This window comes from Tupaia chinensis, unplaced genomic scaffold, assembly GCF_000334495.1.
Source record: "Tupaia chinensis unplaced genomic scaffold, TupChi_1.0 Scaffold000447_1, whole genome shotgun sequence".
Taxonomy (NCBI): Eukaryota; Metazoa; Chordata; class Mammalia; order Scandentia; family Tupaiidae; genus Tupaia; species Tupaia belangeri.
The window spans coordinates 568,412-583,455 of NW_006159952.1; the positions used below are offsets into that span (position 1 = coordinate 568,412).

Below are 15,044 nucleotides of genomic sequence, written 5' to 3' on the forward strand. Positions count from 1 at the left end.
TCTTTGATATTTACTTAAATTGAAATAAAAGTGATCTACTGTGTATAAGTACTTGGTTAGGTGTTGTAGCTGAAAGATGAGTACTATGGGCCCTGAGTTTAGTGAAGGGGCAGGCCATGACAGACAGACAAGAAGCAACTAACTAGAAATGGATACTGACTGCGTTATAGTTGAGATACACAGAAAACATTTCAGAGCACAAGCAAGAGGGAGAATTCCAGATTCATGCAGGACACCTTAGGAGGCTTGGAGAAGGATGGAGCACCTGACTTTTTTCTGAGAACAAGTGAGAAGAGACATCTAGGCAAGGGGTGACCATGTAGCTGGAGATTAAGGCATGGGCAGGAACAGGTGATAAAGCCACTGACTGGAGTGTGCACCATGCAGCAGGGACCAGGGACAGCCAGAGACTGGAAACCCTGTTGAGTGCTCTGCTGACAGGCCGTGGTTTACGCTCTCTGTGACCAGGAGCTCTCCAAGGTGTTAACAGGTGAATGAGCAGGGGAATGACATGGTGAGGTTGGGGCTTACAGCCAGTCTCCACAGAAGGAGTGTTAGGATCCCCTGTGGAGAGCTTAGAACAGAAGTAGCTAGGCCAGCAAAGCATGGGTCTAGAGATGACTCTAGAGTGGGTGGAGAGGAAATGCCAGAGACAATGAAATGACCCAAGTTCTACATATCAGACACATACAATAGGCAGGTTTTGTTAGTTTGTTCGTTTCTGGGCTAATGACACGTACTATAGTCAATACTTACGTAGAGGAATGTCCTATAATGCAGTGTTGTGATTAAGGCAGATTAAGCCAATCTGAAAAGGCTGCTTACTTCATGAGCCCAACTATAGGACATTTTTTAAACAAGTTTTTGCTATAGAACACATGTGCTCACCAGAAAGACAGAGACAGAGTGACAGAAATTGAGAAATCACTGGCCACGCTGCAATCCCTTCTCCTCCATTTTCCTCTCGGGATTTTGGGCATGGATGCACACATGCCTGGCATGAGTTTAAGCCACTGGGTCCGGGACTCAAACTGCAGTCAACTACATGTGAGTCCAGCGACATAGACATCATACCAACTGCTGGTCCCGTAAACTCTAGGACATTTTTGAAAAGGCTAAAGTATGGAGATGGTAGAAAGATTGGTGTTTACCAGGAGCTTGGGGGAGAGAGGGATGAGCAGTAGGACACAGAGGACTTTCAGGGCAGTAAAACTCCTCTGTATGATCCTGCAGTGGTGCATACGCATCATTTTACATATGTCAAAACTCATAGAACATACAACACAGAGAGAACCCTGGTGTAAACTGCAGCCCCTGGTGAGAATGGGTGTGTCTGTGTGGCTCAGCAAGAGCATACCACTCTAGTGGGGGATGTGGATGGTGAGGGAGGCTGTTTATCAGTTGGCAGGGAGTCCATGGAGATTCTCTGTACTTTCTATTCAATTTCATTGTGAACCTGAGCTACTTTAAACATTAAAGTCTATTTTTAAATAATTGCCAAGGAGCATGTGCACTTGCCAGAAAAAGAAATGGAGAGACAGAGAGCAGCAGAGGGACAGGGAGAAAGAGAAATCACTCCCCAATGGTTATACCACAGTCTCTTCCCCTCTATTTCTCCAGTCTGTTGGACTTCAGGCACACACTCGCACGCACACATGCACGCACACATGCACACACACAGACACACATACACACGCCTGGGTGTTTTTCAAGCTGCTGGGACTGGGACTCAAAATGCAATCAGCCATGTGGGATCCAGCTCCCTTAAGCAATAGGCCCTGGGGCTGGCCCTAAAGTCTGCTGAAAAAAAAAATTAGATGACATAGATTGGAAACCAGATTACAAATTGCCGCCCCTATAACCTTGGGCAGTTATTTAACCTTTCTGTGCTCCAATTTTTGTCTTTAAAATGGACCAAAAAAAGTTCCTACATAAGCTCAGTTTCATGGTGCAGTGAAAAAACTCTGGGTGTACACATGTATGTCCAAGGTCACACATGGACAAGCTGGGGAGTCTCGGAAAAGGAATTGTGAAGTGATAAAACCCTGTCAAGGGTCTCTCTCTTTCTCATGTGTGCATGTGATCTTTTTTATAAAAAAAATTAAAAACCTGTTTCTACTTACAGTGTAAATACATGTAAAGTTAGGCAACACTTACTAAGATCTTAGTACTAGTAAGTGTTTGCTACTTTAATTTTTACTATTATTTTTAACCCCATGAAGGTAAACATTAATGTAGTACTCCTTCATTAATAGCTCTGGGAAAACTGTGTATATACAACTATTAAATTAGTTTGCCTTCAGGCCTGCCCTGTAGTGCAGGGGTTAAGTACTGTGCACAAGAAGCTAGATCTTACACATGAATGACCAGAGTTCAAATCCTGGCCCTGTTGGCTTGAAAACACTGGGAGTGTGCAGGTGCCCAGGATCCTGATGGGATGGAGAACTGGAAGAAAAAAGACTGTGGTATGACCAGGCCCTGTTGGGGGTAGGGGGGTGCTTCCTTTCTTACTCCTTTCTCTCTCTTGTGCTCATGCACCATTAAAAAACAATTAGTTTGCTTAAGTGAAGTAAAGGACACATGTGTAGTGTGTCTTGATGGGACATCCATTTGAGAAAAAAAAAAATTTGAATTTGCTATAGGGCATGTGCACTCACTATAGAGAGAACACAAGAAATCACCTCCCAGGGTGGATGACTATGCCACAATCATCTCCTTCATTCTCGTCTCAGGATATGGAGCACGTATACCCACATGCCCAGCATGAGTTTCAAGCTGCCAGGTTCAGGACTTGAACCGTGGTCAGCCACATAGGAGTCCAGCGCCTTAACCACCACACCACATGGCGACCCCAAGAAAACAATTGTTAAAACATTCATGGTGTCGGGGTTGGGTTTGCTGAGGAAGAGCAGTGCTCAGGGCACTCTAATCAGGCAAGTAACTGCCAAAGGGACAAAGGAATTGTTCAAGTAGAGAAGTCATAGGAAAGAGGTAGAAGAGATAGGGAAAGGGGTCGAGAGAGCACAGAGGCCGCCAGAATGGTCTATGCTGACAGCTTTCCCTAAGATTGGCCTTTTGTGTCCTTGTGTATTTGTCTCTCTCTGGCAACCTTGTGTTTTGGGTGATTTGTAAGTTAAAGTTCAGCTTCTCAACTGGTTGTTCACAGGAGTGTCCAAGCACGTTGGAGATGCCCTGAAAGCCCATTCCTCACAGTCCTTGAGAAAAATCTGGGCAGTCGGAATCCCTCCTTGGGGCGTCATTGAGAACCAGAGAGATCTTATTGGAAAAGATGTAAGTAGACAATCCTTTCCGAACAAAAAGAAATGAACACATGTCCAAATTGTCAACTTAACACAGTACCTGGATGTCACAGATGTGGTAAATCCACCAGCTCCTGTCTTCTTTTTTTTTGAGAGGTTTTCGCTATAGGGCGCATGCGCTTGCCAGACAGACAGAGAGAGACATAGAGACAGAAAGCGAGAAATCACCCCCCAGGAAATTGGCCACGCCGCAATCCCTTCTCCTCCATTCTCCTCTCGGGATCTTGGGCATGTACGCACACGTGCCCGGCGTGAGTTTTAAGCCACCGGTTCCGAGACTTGAACCGCGGTCAACTACGTGGGAGTCCAGTGACATAGCCATTACGCTAACTGCTGGTCCCAGCAGCTCCTGTCTTCTGACAGCTTCTCTTGCCCACTCTTAAAGTAAAAAACTTGGGATAATTCTGGAGTGGGCTCTTTGTCTCATGGTTCAAACTTGATCCATCGGTAAACATCTCAGCTCCATTTTTAAAATATCCCCCAAATATCTGACTTCCCGTTACCTCTACTGTAGTTGAGTGGGTCCACGCCAGCACTGTCTGTCTCCTGAATGACTGTGATAACCTTCCTTACTCTTCCCCTGTCTGCTCTTACCGTCTATTCTCAATGCAGTAGCCAGAGTGATTCTTCTAAACGATAAATGAAATTATGTCATTCCTCTGTACAGAATCCTTCAATGGCTCCTGTTTTAACTGGCATGATAGGCAAGGTGTTTGAGTTTTTTTAAGCATAATTTTTAGAAATATAATTTTCATTTTTTAAACCTAATTGTTATATTAGTTGACAAGTGCCAACTGTACATATTTATGGAATACAGTTTGATTTTTTAAAAAAAAGCATTATTCAATTTTAAAATTTCATTTGTTATTGTTATTTTTTAATATGATTAGAGAGAGAGACCCAAGGAGAGAGAAAGGGAAAGTGAGAAAGCAAGGTATCAGGTCTGGGACTTGAACTGCAGTTATCCATGCGGGAGTTCAGAACCTTAACCACCATGCCACCTGCTGGCCCTCCATTTGAATTTTTTTTTTTTTGAGAGGTTTTTGCTATAGGGCGCGTGCGCTCGCCAGAAAGAAAGAGAGAGACAGAGAGTCAGAAAGCGAGAAATCACCCCCTGAGGGGATGGCCACGCTGCAATCCCTTTTCCTTCATTCTCCTCTCGGGATCTTGGGCATGCACACACACGCGCCCGGTGTGAGTTTAAGCCACTGGGTCCGGGACTTGAACCGTGGTTGACTACATGAAAGTCCAGTGACATAGCCATTACGCTAACTGCTGGTCCCTCCATTTGAAATTTTGATACAAATACACAATGTGTAACAATCAAATTAGGGCAGTTATTGTTTATTACTTTAAACATTTGTCACTTTTTGATGTTCAAAATCATCTCTTCTAGTTTTGAAATATACAATAAATTGTTGATACATATAGTTGTCCTACAGTGTTGTTGCACTCTAGAATTTATTCGTCATGTCAAGCTATGATTTTATACCTAGTGAGCAAACTCTCTCAACCTCAGCACTTTCTCCTTCCCTGGTCCTTTTTTTTTTCTTCATAGAAACTGATTAAGGCTTTGGAAAAGAAATCAGAAGATGTGCAGTATCATTGTCAAAGAGCTTATAGTCACATTCTTCTTAGGAATGACTGATGCTATTGCCAATGCAAAGAAGTCTCTTTTATTTTTATTTTTTATTTTTTTGAGAAGTTTTTGCTATAGAGAGCATGTGCTCAACCAGAATGACAGAAAGTGAGAAATTGCTCCCCTCCCACAGGGGGAAGGCCATGCCACAATCCCTTCTCCTCCATCCTCCTCTTAGGATATTGGGCACGCACGCACACATGCCCAGCGTGAGTTTAAGCCACCAGGTCCAGGACTTGAACCACAGTCGACTACATGGGAGTCCAGAGACATAGCCATTACGCCAACTGGTGGTCCTGCAAAGAAGTCTCTTGAAATCAATCCAAATAATTGTACTGCTATGCTGAGAAAATGGATATGTGGATACCATGAAAAAGAGACTATTCTACTGCTCCAGAAACTTTTTTTTTTTTTTTTTTGAGAGATTTTCACTGTAGGGCGCGTGCGCTCGCCAGACAGACAGAGAGAGACATAGAGACAGAAAGCGAGAAATCACCCCCCAGGGGGGATGGTCACGCCGCAATCCCTTCTCCTCCATTCTCCTCTCGGGATCTTGGGCACGCACGCACACGCGCCCGGCATGAGTTTTAAGCCACCGGGTCCGGGACACGAACCGCGGTCGACTACGTGGGAGTCCAGCGACATAGCCATTACGCTAACTGCTGGTTCCCTTGCTCCAGAAACTTTTAAAGGACAGAAATTAGATAGTGTAGATGCCGATCTCCTTGTCTGGATTAGGTGTCGAGATGCTCAGTACGGATCAGAATCAGGTGAATCAAATCGTTATGCATCCCAGCAGCTGTAGCAGTCAAAAGTCCAGTATGGCTGGAGTAATCATTACACTTATGATCAAGAACGTTCAGAAGAATGCTGTAAATGTGGAATTTTCAGAAAAAGTTGTCTGCTTTGATGAAACTTCATTCTGGAGACGATTACAATTTGAAATTGAGATTTCTTTATCCTATAATACCAGGAAAGAGCACATTTTAAGTGCTTTCAACAAAGGTTAAAGTTAAAATGAAAAAAAAAACAAAGGCCGTGGAACCAGTAGTTGGCGTAATAGCTATGTCGCTGGACTCCCATGTAGTCAACCATGGTTTGAGTCCTGGACCCGGTGGCTTAAACTCACATCAGGTGTGTGTGCTGCAGGTGTACCCAAGATCCTGAGAGGAGAATGGAGGAGAAGGGATTGCGGCGTGGCCATCCCCCCTGGGGGGTGATTTCTCGCTTTCTATCTTTCTGTCTCTCTCTGTCTTTCTGGCGAGTGCATGCGCCCTATAGCAAAAAACCTCTCAAAAAAAAAAAAAAAAGTTGAAGTCTTGAGCTTCCTGAAAGCATTCCCACTTTCTACCCCACTGCTCAAAAGCATGGGAGTATTTCATGGAAAATTAAATTCTGCACAAGCTCTAGAAAAACCTCTGGGTCAGTGCAGGTCCTGCTGCAGCAGCCTCCATCCGTGAGTCACTGTTGCCACTCCTGGAGCTGTTCCTACTATGGTTGTCACGGCCGCCGCTACCCACGGGGAAGCTCCTCCCCCAACCCCCAGGTTCTAGTAACCACTATTCTGCTCTCTACTTGCAGGGGTTCACCCTTTTTAACTTCCACATATGAAAGAGAACTTGCAGTTTCTTTTTTTTCTGCATCTGGCTTATTACATGTAACATCTTCCAGACTCTTCCATGCCATCGTGAATGACAACACTTCCGTCTCTTTTATCACTGAATAGTGTGCCATTGTGTAATATATCACACTTTATTCATTCCACTGCTGATGGACACTTAGGTGGAGTCCCTATCCTGGCTGCTGTGAACTATGGTTTACATGCAGCAAAACAGGGCACATTCTCATATGGCCCTTGCTAGTGCTCTTCCTTCATCTTGTAATACTCTCTGCTTCATGCTTTCTTGTTTATTGATTCTGTGATCTAACTATGTGTTCTTCTAAAGGAAATGAACTTGTATAAGTCTGTGTGTAAGACTAATATACGTTTTATGTAAAAATTTCAGAGGGTGGGACCGGCAGATGGCATAATGGTAATGCGTACCAGTTATGCATCATAGGACCGCACATTGGTCCTTAAAACTTGGGATGTTTAAAATATGGATTATTCTCCACAGATAGTTTGAGGAGGACTGCTCTAAGTAGCAAGTGTACTTTCAACCTTGATGGGAAATCTGTTAGTGCATAGAAACAAGCCTTTGGAGGAGCTAGGCCTGGGGAAGGATCTAGTCTCTGACCTTCCCTTGCTCTTGCTGTCTCTCAGGTGGTGTGTCTGTACCAGACTCTAGGGAACCCCCTGAGCAAGCTCACCACGCTCAACTGTATGCACTCACACTTCATCCTGTCTGATGATGGGACTGTGGGCAAGTACGGAAATGAGATGAAGCTCAGAAGGAACCTGGAGAAGTACCTCTCTCTGCAGAAAATTCACAGCCGTGAGTATCACAGAGACTCAGCCAACAGGTCTGGTCTAAACTGCTGAGGCGCTAGACTCTGTTGTCATCTGTATGGAGCAGAGAGGGCCAAGGCTACTCTGCTTTAAAACAGCCAGAGAGATAAAGGTAACATGTATGAACCCACGGCCAGAAGAAAATGCAATTTAGGATGGTGCAGAATTGTGGGTAACAGGTGAGAGCGAGGAGAAATCTTTAGGGGACAATAAGTCAGGAGGTTTCATGGAAAGATAGATTCTTAAGCAGAGTTTAAGAGTCCTTAAAGTTGGGGCTGGCAAGTGGCGTGGTGGTTAGGGCTGCTGGACTTCCACTTGGTCAACCATGGTTTGAGTCTCAGACCTGGCGGCTTGCTTTCTCACTGTCTCTCTCTCTCTGGCCAAATTAAAAAATAAGCAAGTAAATAATAAAGTTAAATAAAATAATTAAAAAAAAACAGAAGAGTCCTTAAAGTTGGAGTGGTGGAAAGAGAGGGGTGGGGAGTTATGTGTGTGGGAATGAGAATGGCTGAAGAGCAATAGCATAGCTTGTGAAGAGTAGGTTATGATGGTGGATGGTCAGGGAAGATCACATTCCATATGTGGGTGGGATGACCATGGGCAAGGAAGGAGTTAAAGTCAGACAGGACTTTTAGATACAGAGACCTGGAAAGGTGTCAGGATTGTGTCATGCTCCCAGCGGGACTTCAATACAGTAACTTGTAGGAGGGCAGGCAAGAGGCAGGGCTAGATTCAGCCCGATCTGTGGGCACAGTGGGGTGTGTCCTTCACAGAGAGGGGGAAGGCTGGGTACCACCTGGAGAAATAGTGACGTTTTTGTTCAAAACATAACATGGTCCCCAGTTTCTTGTGCAGAATTTAATTTTCCTTGAAATTAAATTTCCATGCTTTTGAGCAGTGGGGTAGAAAGTGGGAATGCTTTCAGGAAGCTTAAGACTTCAACTTTTTTTTTTTTTTGAGAGTTTTTTTGCTATAGGGCGCGTGCGCTCACCAGAAAGGCAGAGAGAGACAGAAAGATAGAAAGCGAGAAATCACCCCCCAGGGGGGATGGCCACGCCGCAATCCCTTCTCCTCCATTCTCCTCTCGGGATCTTGGGCACACATGCACACGTGCCCAGCGTGAGTTTAAGCCACCTGGTCCAGGACTCAAACCACAGTCGACTACGTGGGAGTCCAGCGACATAGCCATTACTCTAACTACAGGTCCCAAGACTTCAACTTTTGAGCGTTAACTCTGAGAAGTGCCTTTTTGCCTGGATCCCCTGAGGCGACAGAACTTAGTGAAGTCAGACTGATCAGAGCTCTGTCATTTACTGCCTGTGACCTTGAGCAATGAAGGTGGCATCTGTAAAATAATTTCCTTAATAAGCAAGTAGAAGAAACTCTCTACCTCCAACTTTTGCTGTGAGAATTAATTGAAAAAAATGTATGTTAGATGTTCTAGGTTAGTGTTTGGTACATAGCGTGTCTTTAATAAATATGTTTCCTCCTTTCCTTTTCCCTTTTTTGGAAGGACCCATTGAAGGTCTGGAATGTTAGTGGTCATCTCATGGGTGTGAGATAACTTGTGGTGGGGGTGGGGTTCTGGGAATTGTTGACAATCACTTTGAGCTTGTGTGAAATGAAGGTTCCGGGGACCAACAGATGGTGTGATGGTTACGTTGCTGGATTCCTATATAGTCAACTGCTATTCGAGTCCCAGACCCAGAAGCTTAATTTAATACTCATGCTGGGGGCATGTATGTGTGTGCCCACAATCCTGAGAGAGGAAAATGGGGAGGGGGAAGAGATTGCAATATGGCTATCCCCCTTGGAAGGTGATTTCTTGCTCTCTGCCTCTCTGTTTCTGTTTCTGTCTCTCTGGTGAGCAGCATACACACATATACACCCTGTAGCAAAAATCTTTCTCAAAAAAAAAAAAAAAAAGAAGAAGAAGAAATGAAGGTTCTGGGGCCACAGAAAGAAGAGAGAGGATCATATTGTGTTCTCCTGTGAGGTGGGGGTGATAGGAGGAAGAGAGGCCAACAGATGAGAGGGAAGGAGTAGAGGTCAGAGAAGAAGAAGGAAGAGCCCATTGAGGGTCTGAAATGTTAGTTACCTGAAATGCCTTGTTGCCTCAACTGATTTACATGCACCTCCTAAACTGCTTGGGGTGCTGTGTAGTACTGCAGTGCATGCCCCATGAAAGCAATGTTTCAGTCATTTGTATTCCCTGCTGTTTTTCTATTCTGTATGAATGCTAGCAACCCTGAGCTTGCTTGCATGAGGGGGCTTAAAACTTGAATGGAAAATAAAATTAAAGCTTGAGTCTATTTTATTGCAAAAATGTTGAAATCCATGTAGTTTTTTCATATTATGGATTTGTCATGGTCTTTTTGAAGATCCTTCGTAGCAGTGGACCTTGAAACAGTATTTATCTGGGGAGATTTGCTGACTATGAAGAATGAATGAGGGGTAGATCACAGTGTATTGGTAACATTGAATATTCTAAGGAAAACCCATATGAAAACAGCAAAAATAGTAAGCCACTCACCCCGACAAGCACACACAGAAGAAACCAAAGAAAAAGAAAAATGCCCCTCAAACCCCAAATTCGTGTTTTTCAAAACTGATCTATATACCTGACATACTTAACAAGAGGTTTTCTGCCCTATTTGTGTTTGTCATTGACTTGGTCAATAAGGGATGAAATGAAAATACATAAGTATGTTGTGGATTACTTTCCTTTATTTCCTTGGAGTCCTTGGGAAACCTTTGATGGCAGAGGATATTTACAAAAGAAGAGCGTAAACAGAAAAGACTCACTCTGTAGAGGCTCTGCCGGAATGCCTGGCCTCAGCTGTTTGGAATGTGGCCAAATGTCAGCTTCTGTTTCGTAACCCTCCTAGAACATGACGTCAGGCATGAGCTTCTCGATGGACAAAAGTGCCCTGTCCTGGGATAAGACGTCTACTGTAGGAACTTGTAATTTGGAGGTGGAAATAAGCATAATTTAGCATATTTTTAATGACATAATATTCCATTATATGGATGGAAAACATAAACAATTTTTTTGTTCATTCCAACATTTATGAAATGTTCATCTAAATTTTCTTCTTCTACTACTTTTGTTACATACTATACCATTTTCCTCAATCAATTTAGCTTCTTCTTAAATCATATAATTTTATTTACAATTAGTTTTTAATTCACCAGAGAGAGACAGAACAATATTAAGTTTCTTTTCTTTTCATGAAAGAGAGAGAAAAGACTGAGAGAAAGACAGACAGATGACAACTTGCTGCCATCCCCCCTGCAACCCCCAAGCCTTCCAGTCAATCAGAATTAGGGCTTTACTGTGGGCACACTGATGTGTTTGAGTCAACCCAGGCCCCTACAGAGCACTAGCACTGGGCAGCAGCACCCTACCACCAATAACATCACAGCTGAGACTCCATTTAGCTCTTTTAAATTTTTTTAAAGAATTATTTTATTTGGGGGAACCAGCAGTTAGCGTAATGGCTATGTCGCTGGACTCCCACGTAGTCGACTGCGGTTCGCGTCCCGGACCTGGTGGCTTAAAATTCACGCTGGACGCGTGTGCGTGCATGCCCAAGATCCTGAGAGGAGAATGGAGGAGAAGGGATTGTGGCGTGGCCATTCCCCCTGGGGGGTGATTTCTCGCTTTCTGTCTCTATGTCTCTCTCTGTCTGTCTGGCGAGTGCCCGCGCCCTACAGTGAAAATCTCTCCCAAAAAAAAAAAAAAAGAATTATTTTATTGGGGACCAGCAGTTAGCATAATGGCTATGTCGCTGGACTCCCACGTAGTCGACTGCGGTTCGCGTCCCGGACCTGGTGGCTTAAAATTCACGCTGGACGCGTGTGCGTGCATGCCCAAGATCCTGAGAGGAGAATGGAGGAGAAGGGATTGTGGCGTGGCCATTCCCCCTGGGGGGTGATTTCTCGCTTTCTGTCTCTATGTCTCTCTCTGTCTGTCTGGCGAGTGCCCGCGCCCTACAGTGAAAATCTCTCCCAAAAAAAAAAAAAAAGAATTATTTTATTTTAACTTTGCCTATTTATTTTAATTTGACCCGAGAGGGACAGAGAGAGAGAGAGAAAGTGAGAAAGCAAGCTGCCAGGTCCGGGACTTGAATCATGGTCAGCCATGGTTAAATGCCCTTAACCACCCTGCCACCTGCCGGTCTCCTTTATTGAGCTTTCAAAAGACTATTTATTGGGATAGCCCCATGGCCTCCTGGTTAAAGAAGACAATGTGGCTATTTGTGGTTCGAATCCCACCTCAGTGGCTTAAAGAACACAGTGGGCACATGTGTATGTGTGCTCCAAATCCCAACAGGATGGAGAAATGGAGGAGAGAAGATTGCAGCATCACCACAACCCGCTGGGATGTGTTTTCTCTCCCCTTCTCTCTCTGTTTTTCTCTGGCAAGCAAAATTATATATATGTACCCTATTATATGTACCCTCTAGCAAAATTATAATTAAAAAAAGTTTTATGCATATTCTTTCAGCGTTTTCTGTCATTAACGTGTTATACATATGGATGTATGTACACAAATGTATGTGCTATATATAGTTTTTAAAATATGTCAAATAATGCTATGCAGATTTTTCTGCAATCTTCCTAATATCTTTTAAAAAAAAATTCCCACAATCATTTTCTTTTTTGTTTTCATTGTTTTAATAGTCGTAATAAGAGATTAAACAAGTGGAAAATGGAATAAATGAAATCCAATGACAGTTGCCTATATCAGCTTATTCCTACAAATAACCATGATTCAAAGTTTATTGACCTGGAAAAAGGTTGAGTATTTTTAGAGATAAGTGATGGATACATGGAATCTATTACATTTTTCTGTTTACTTATAGGTACATTTGGACTTTTCATAATGAAAAGTTAAAATTTCTTGAGAAATATTTATTTTTTAAAAGTTACTGAAAATATTTGGCTACTTTTTCACCTGGTAAAAACTTGAAGATGCTCTCAGCAAATTTATGCTACATTTAGTAGCAGTCCAAACTTCTGGCTTGGTCTTTATTTATTTATTTGAGAGAGAGAGAGAAGAATCTCCTGCCCTGATCCTCAGCCTTCCTAGTCAGCTAAGATCATGGGCAGGAGTGCACCTCACATGTGCAAATTGACCCGGGAACCAAACCCTGATAATCCACATAGCTTCCAGCACAATGGAGTGGCGTGCTACCACTGTGCCACTATAGCCAGCCTTCTGGCTTTGTCTTGATCTAAACAAGCCTGGGTAAAATAAGAGAGAGGGGCTAGTGCAAGGAATGAAGATGAGTGGTAAACGGGAGACTTGTATCTGGAAAGCAAAATGGCTTTCTGGCTGAGACAGGGACCCATGTAACAGTTTGGTATCATTTGTGTTCTGAAATAGGCTCCAGACAAGGAGTGCCCGTGGTGGGGCTGGTGGTGGAAGGAGGTCCCAATGTCATCCTCTCGGTGTGGGAAACTCTCCAGGACAAAGACCCAGTGGTGGTGTGTGAAGGCACAGGCAGAGCCGCTGACCTCCTGGCCTTCACCCATAAACACCTCGCAGAGGCAGGGTGAGTTGTTGACTCTTCCTTTTTGAAACACAGTAACTATTTATTCCTGCACTTTAGTTCTTTAAGCTGGGCATTTATGTGGGCCACATATCCTTGGTGTGTAGAGCTGAGACTGAAATTCACATTTCGGTGACTTTGTATTTGTTGATCAACACCAATATGACTGCTAATGATGAGTGGTGCTATTTTCTTAGCTGACAAGTGGCCTACCTTTAGCACAGAAGCTTGAACCTTGTCTCGGCGTTGGGAAGATGTGTGTCTAGGGAGAGCGAGGGAGAATCTCCTGTGATTGTCCATTACAGCTGAAAGAACCCTGCAATGAGAGGTGACCAAAATCATTTCCAGATCACCTTCATATTCATCCCCCATTAATAAAAAGAGCAAGAATTGGGCAAATCAATATTCTGCCATTTGTATAAAATATGTTGTCCTTCTGAAAAAGGCCTTTCTTCCCTTTTTTATTTTTATTGATTTATTTATTTATTTTTACATTTTCCCACAAACGTTTACTTTACATATCAAAAAATTTTTGCTCATACTCCATATTTTTTTAAAGTATTTTTCTCTAGCTATCCCTATACCCAGTGCAGTTCTTCCAGTCCCAAAGCATGGTATTCTACTGCATATATAAATTCAGTGCCTGAGAACTGAAATGTTGAGCTCACTAATTTATGTAGTAAACATTTATTCACTGCTTGTGCTCTTACAGCTCTCTGGGGTCTTGCTCTTTTTCTTTTTCTTTATTTTTTAGAAGTTGAGTTCTTTTTTTTTTTTTAAATGAAGTAGTTATTTAATTTTATTTACTGTTATTATTTAATTTGGTCAGAGAGAGAGACAGGGACAGACAGAGAGAGAGCTAGAGTATAAAAGCAAGCTGCCAGGTCTGGGACTGGAACCACAGTTAGTCATGTGAGAGTCTAGTGCCTCAACTATCATGCCACATGCTGGACCCTGGGTCTCGTTCTTTATAATTTCTCTCTGTTCTTCTGCCCTTGATGTGAGAGTACCCTCTGTACCCTTCCTGTCCTTTTCCCTCTGTCCCTTTCCTAAAGGCGTCCTGGATGAGTGGTTCCTAAACCTTCTGTAGTTTCAGATCCCTTCAAGAATGTGATGGCCGTTATTTCTGGATATGCATTGCCTTCTGGAGATCTATCAGCTCAAGAACTCTGCCTCAGAGTGTATTCTTTTCAGGGTAAAGGCAGAACAAGCCCTTCTCAATTTCTCATCAGCCTTTGCCAGGGGCGCCTTCTTCCCTTTGCTTCTTGTTCACTTTCTATCTTGGGAGAACTGTCCTTAGAAACCATCTTGGTTAGGTGGGGCAGGTGGGTTTCCTTGTCCTGATGATGCTGGCTTGTTTCCTGTTCTGGGATGTGTCAAGTTATGACCATCTATTTCTGTCCTAGGGTGCTGCGTCCTCAGGTGAAAGAGGAGATCATCGGCATGATACAGAACACTTTCAACTTTAGCCTTGAACAGTCCAAGCACCTTTTCCACATTCTCATGGAGTGTATGGTACACAGAGATTCTGTGAGTAACATGAGTTGATTACTGATTGAAAAATGCTGATTTCAAAAAATTTCATATTTATTTTCATAGTTTTAAAAGTATAAAAACTCTTACTATAATTTGAACATGTATAACTCCACAGAATTTGACCCTTAGTTGAGTAGATGTGGCTTCTTATCAACCTACTTCATGTTTCAAATTCCAAACTCTACCCGGGAAAAAACATTTAGCATAGCAGTGTGAGAGGGAAGTTACCAGACTTAGTGAAAATTATACACAAATATTTTCAGAGGGTAAGGGGCTAGCTCCAGGTCTTCATTGAACTCAGGTCTGCTAGTGTAGATGACTGCATTCCAGCATCCTGTAAATCCTGCAGGAGGTCCCTGGGAATGGTTTGGGCAATAGAAAACGTGAGAACAGGCTCTGGGATGGTAAATGGAGCTCATAGACTACGGGCTATGGCTGTAATGTAGACTCAGACGTTTTTAGTGTTTTAGGGGACTTTGATCATGTGCACAGAAGTAATGATAGGTAAAGGGAACAATGGACGAAGTTGTAGAAACATAGAA

At 43.2% G+C, this 15,044-nt stretch overlaps 1 protein-coding gene across 1 annotated transcript in view; it reads left to right on the forward strand.

Moving 5' to 3' along the window:
• Nucleotides 1-15,044, forward strand: part of LOC102471583 (transient receptor potential cation channel subfamily M member 6) — a 207,034-nt gene that overhangs the window by 22,259 nt on the left and 169,731 nt on the right. Inside the window, exons 5-8 of the mRNA XM_006155328.2 lie at nt 3,167-3,291; nt 7,223-7,394; nt 12,801-12,969; nt 14,373-14,496. Coding sequence (XP_006155390.1) covers nt 3,167-3,291; nt 7,223-7,394; nt 12,801-12,969; nt 14,373-14,496 — 590 coding nt within the window. The remainder of the gene's footprint in view (nt 1-3,166; nt 3,292-7,222; nt 7,395-12,800; nt 12,970-14,372; nt 14,497-15,044) is intronic.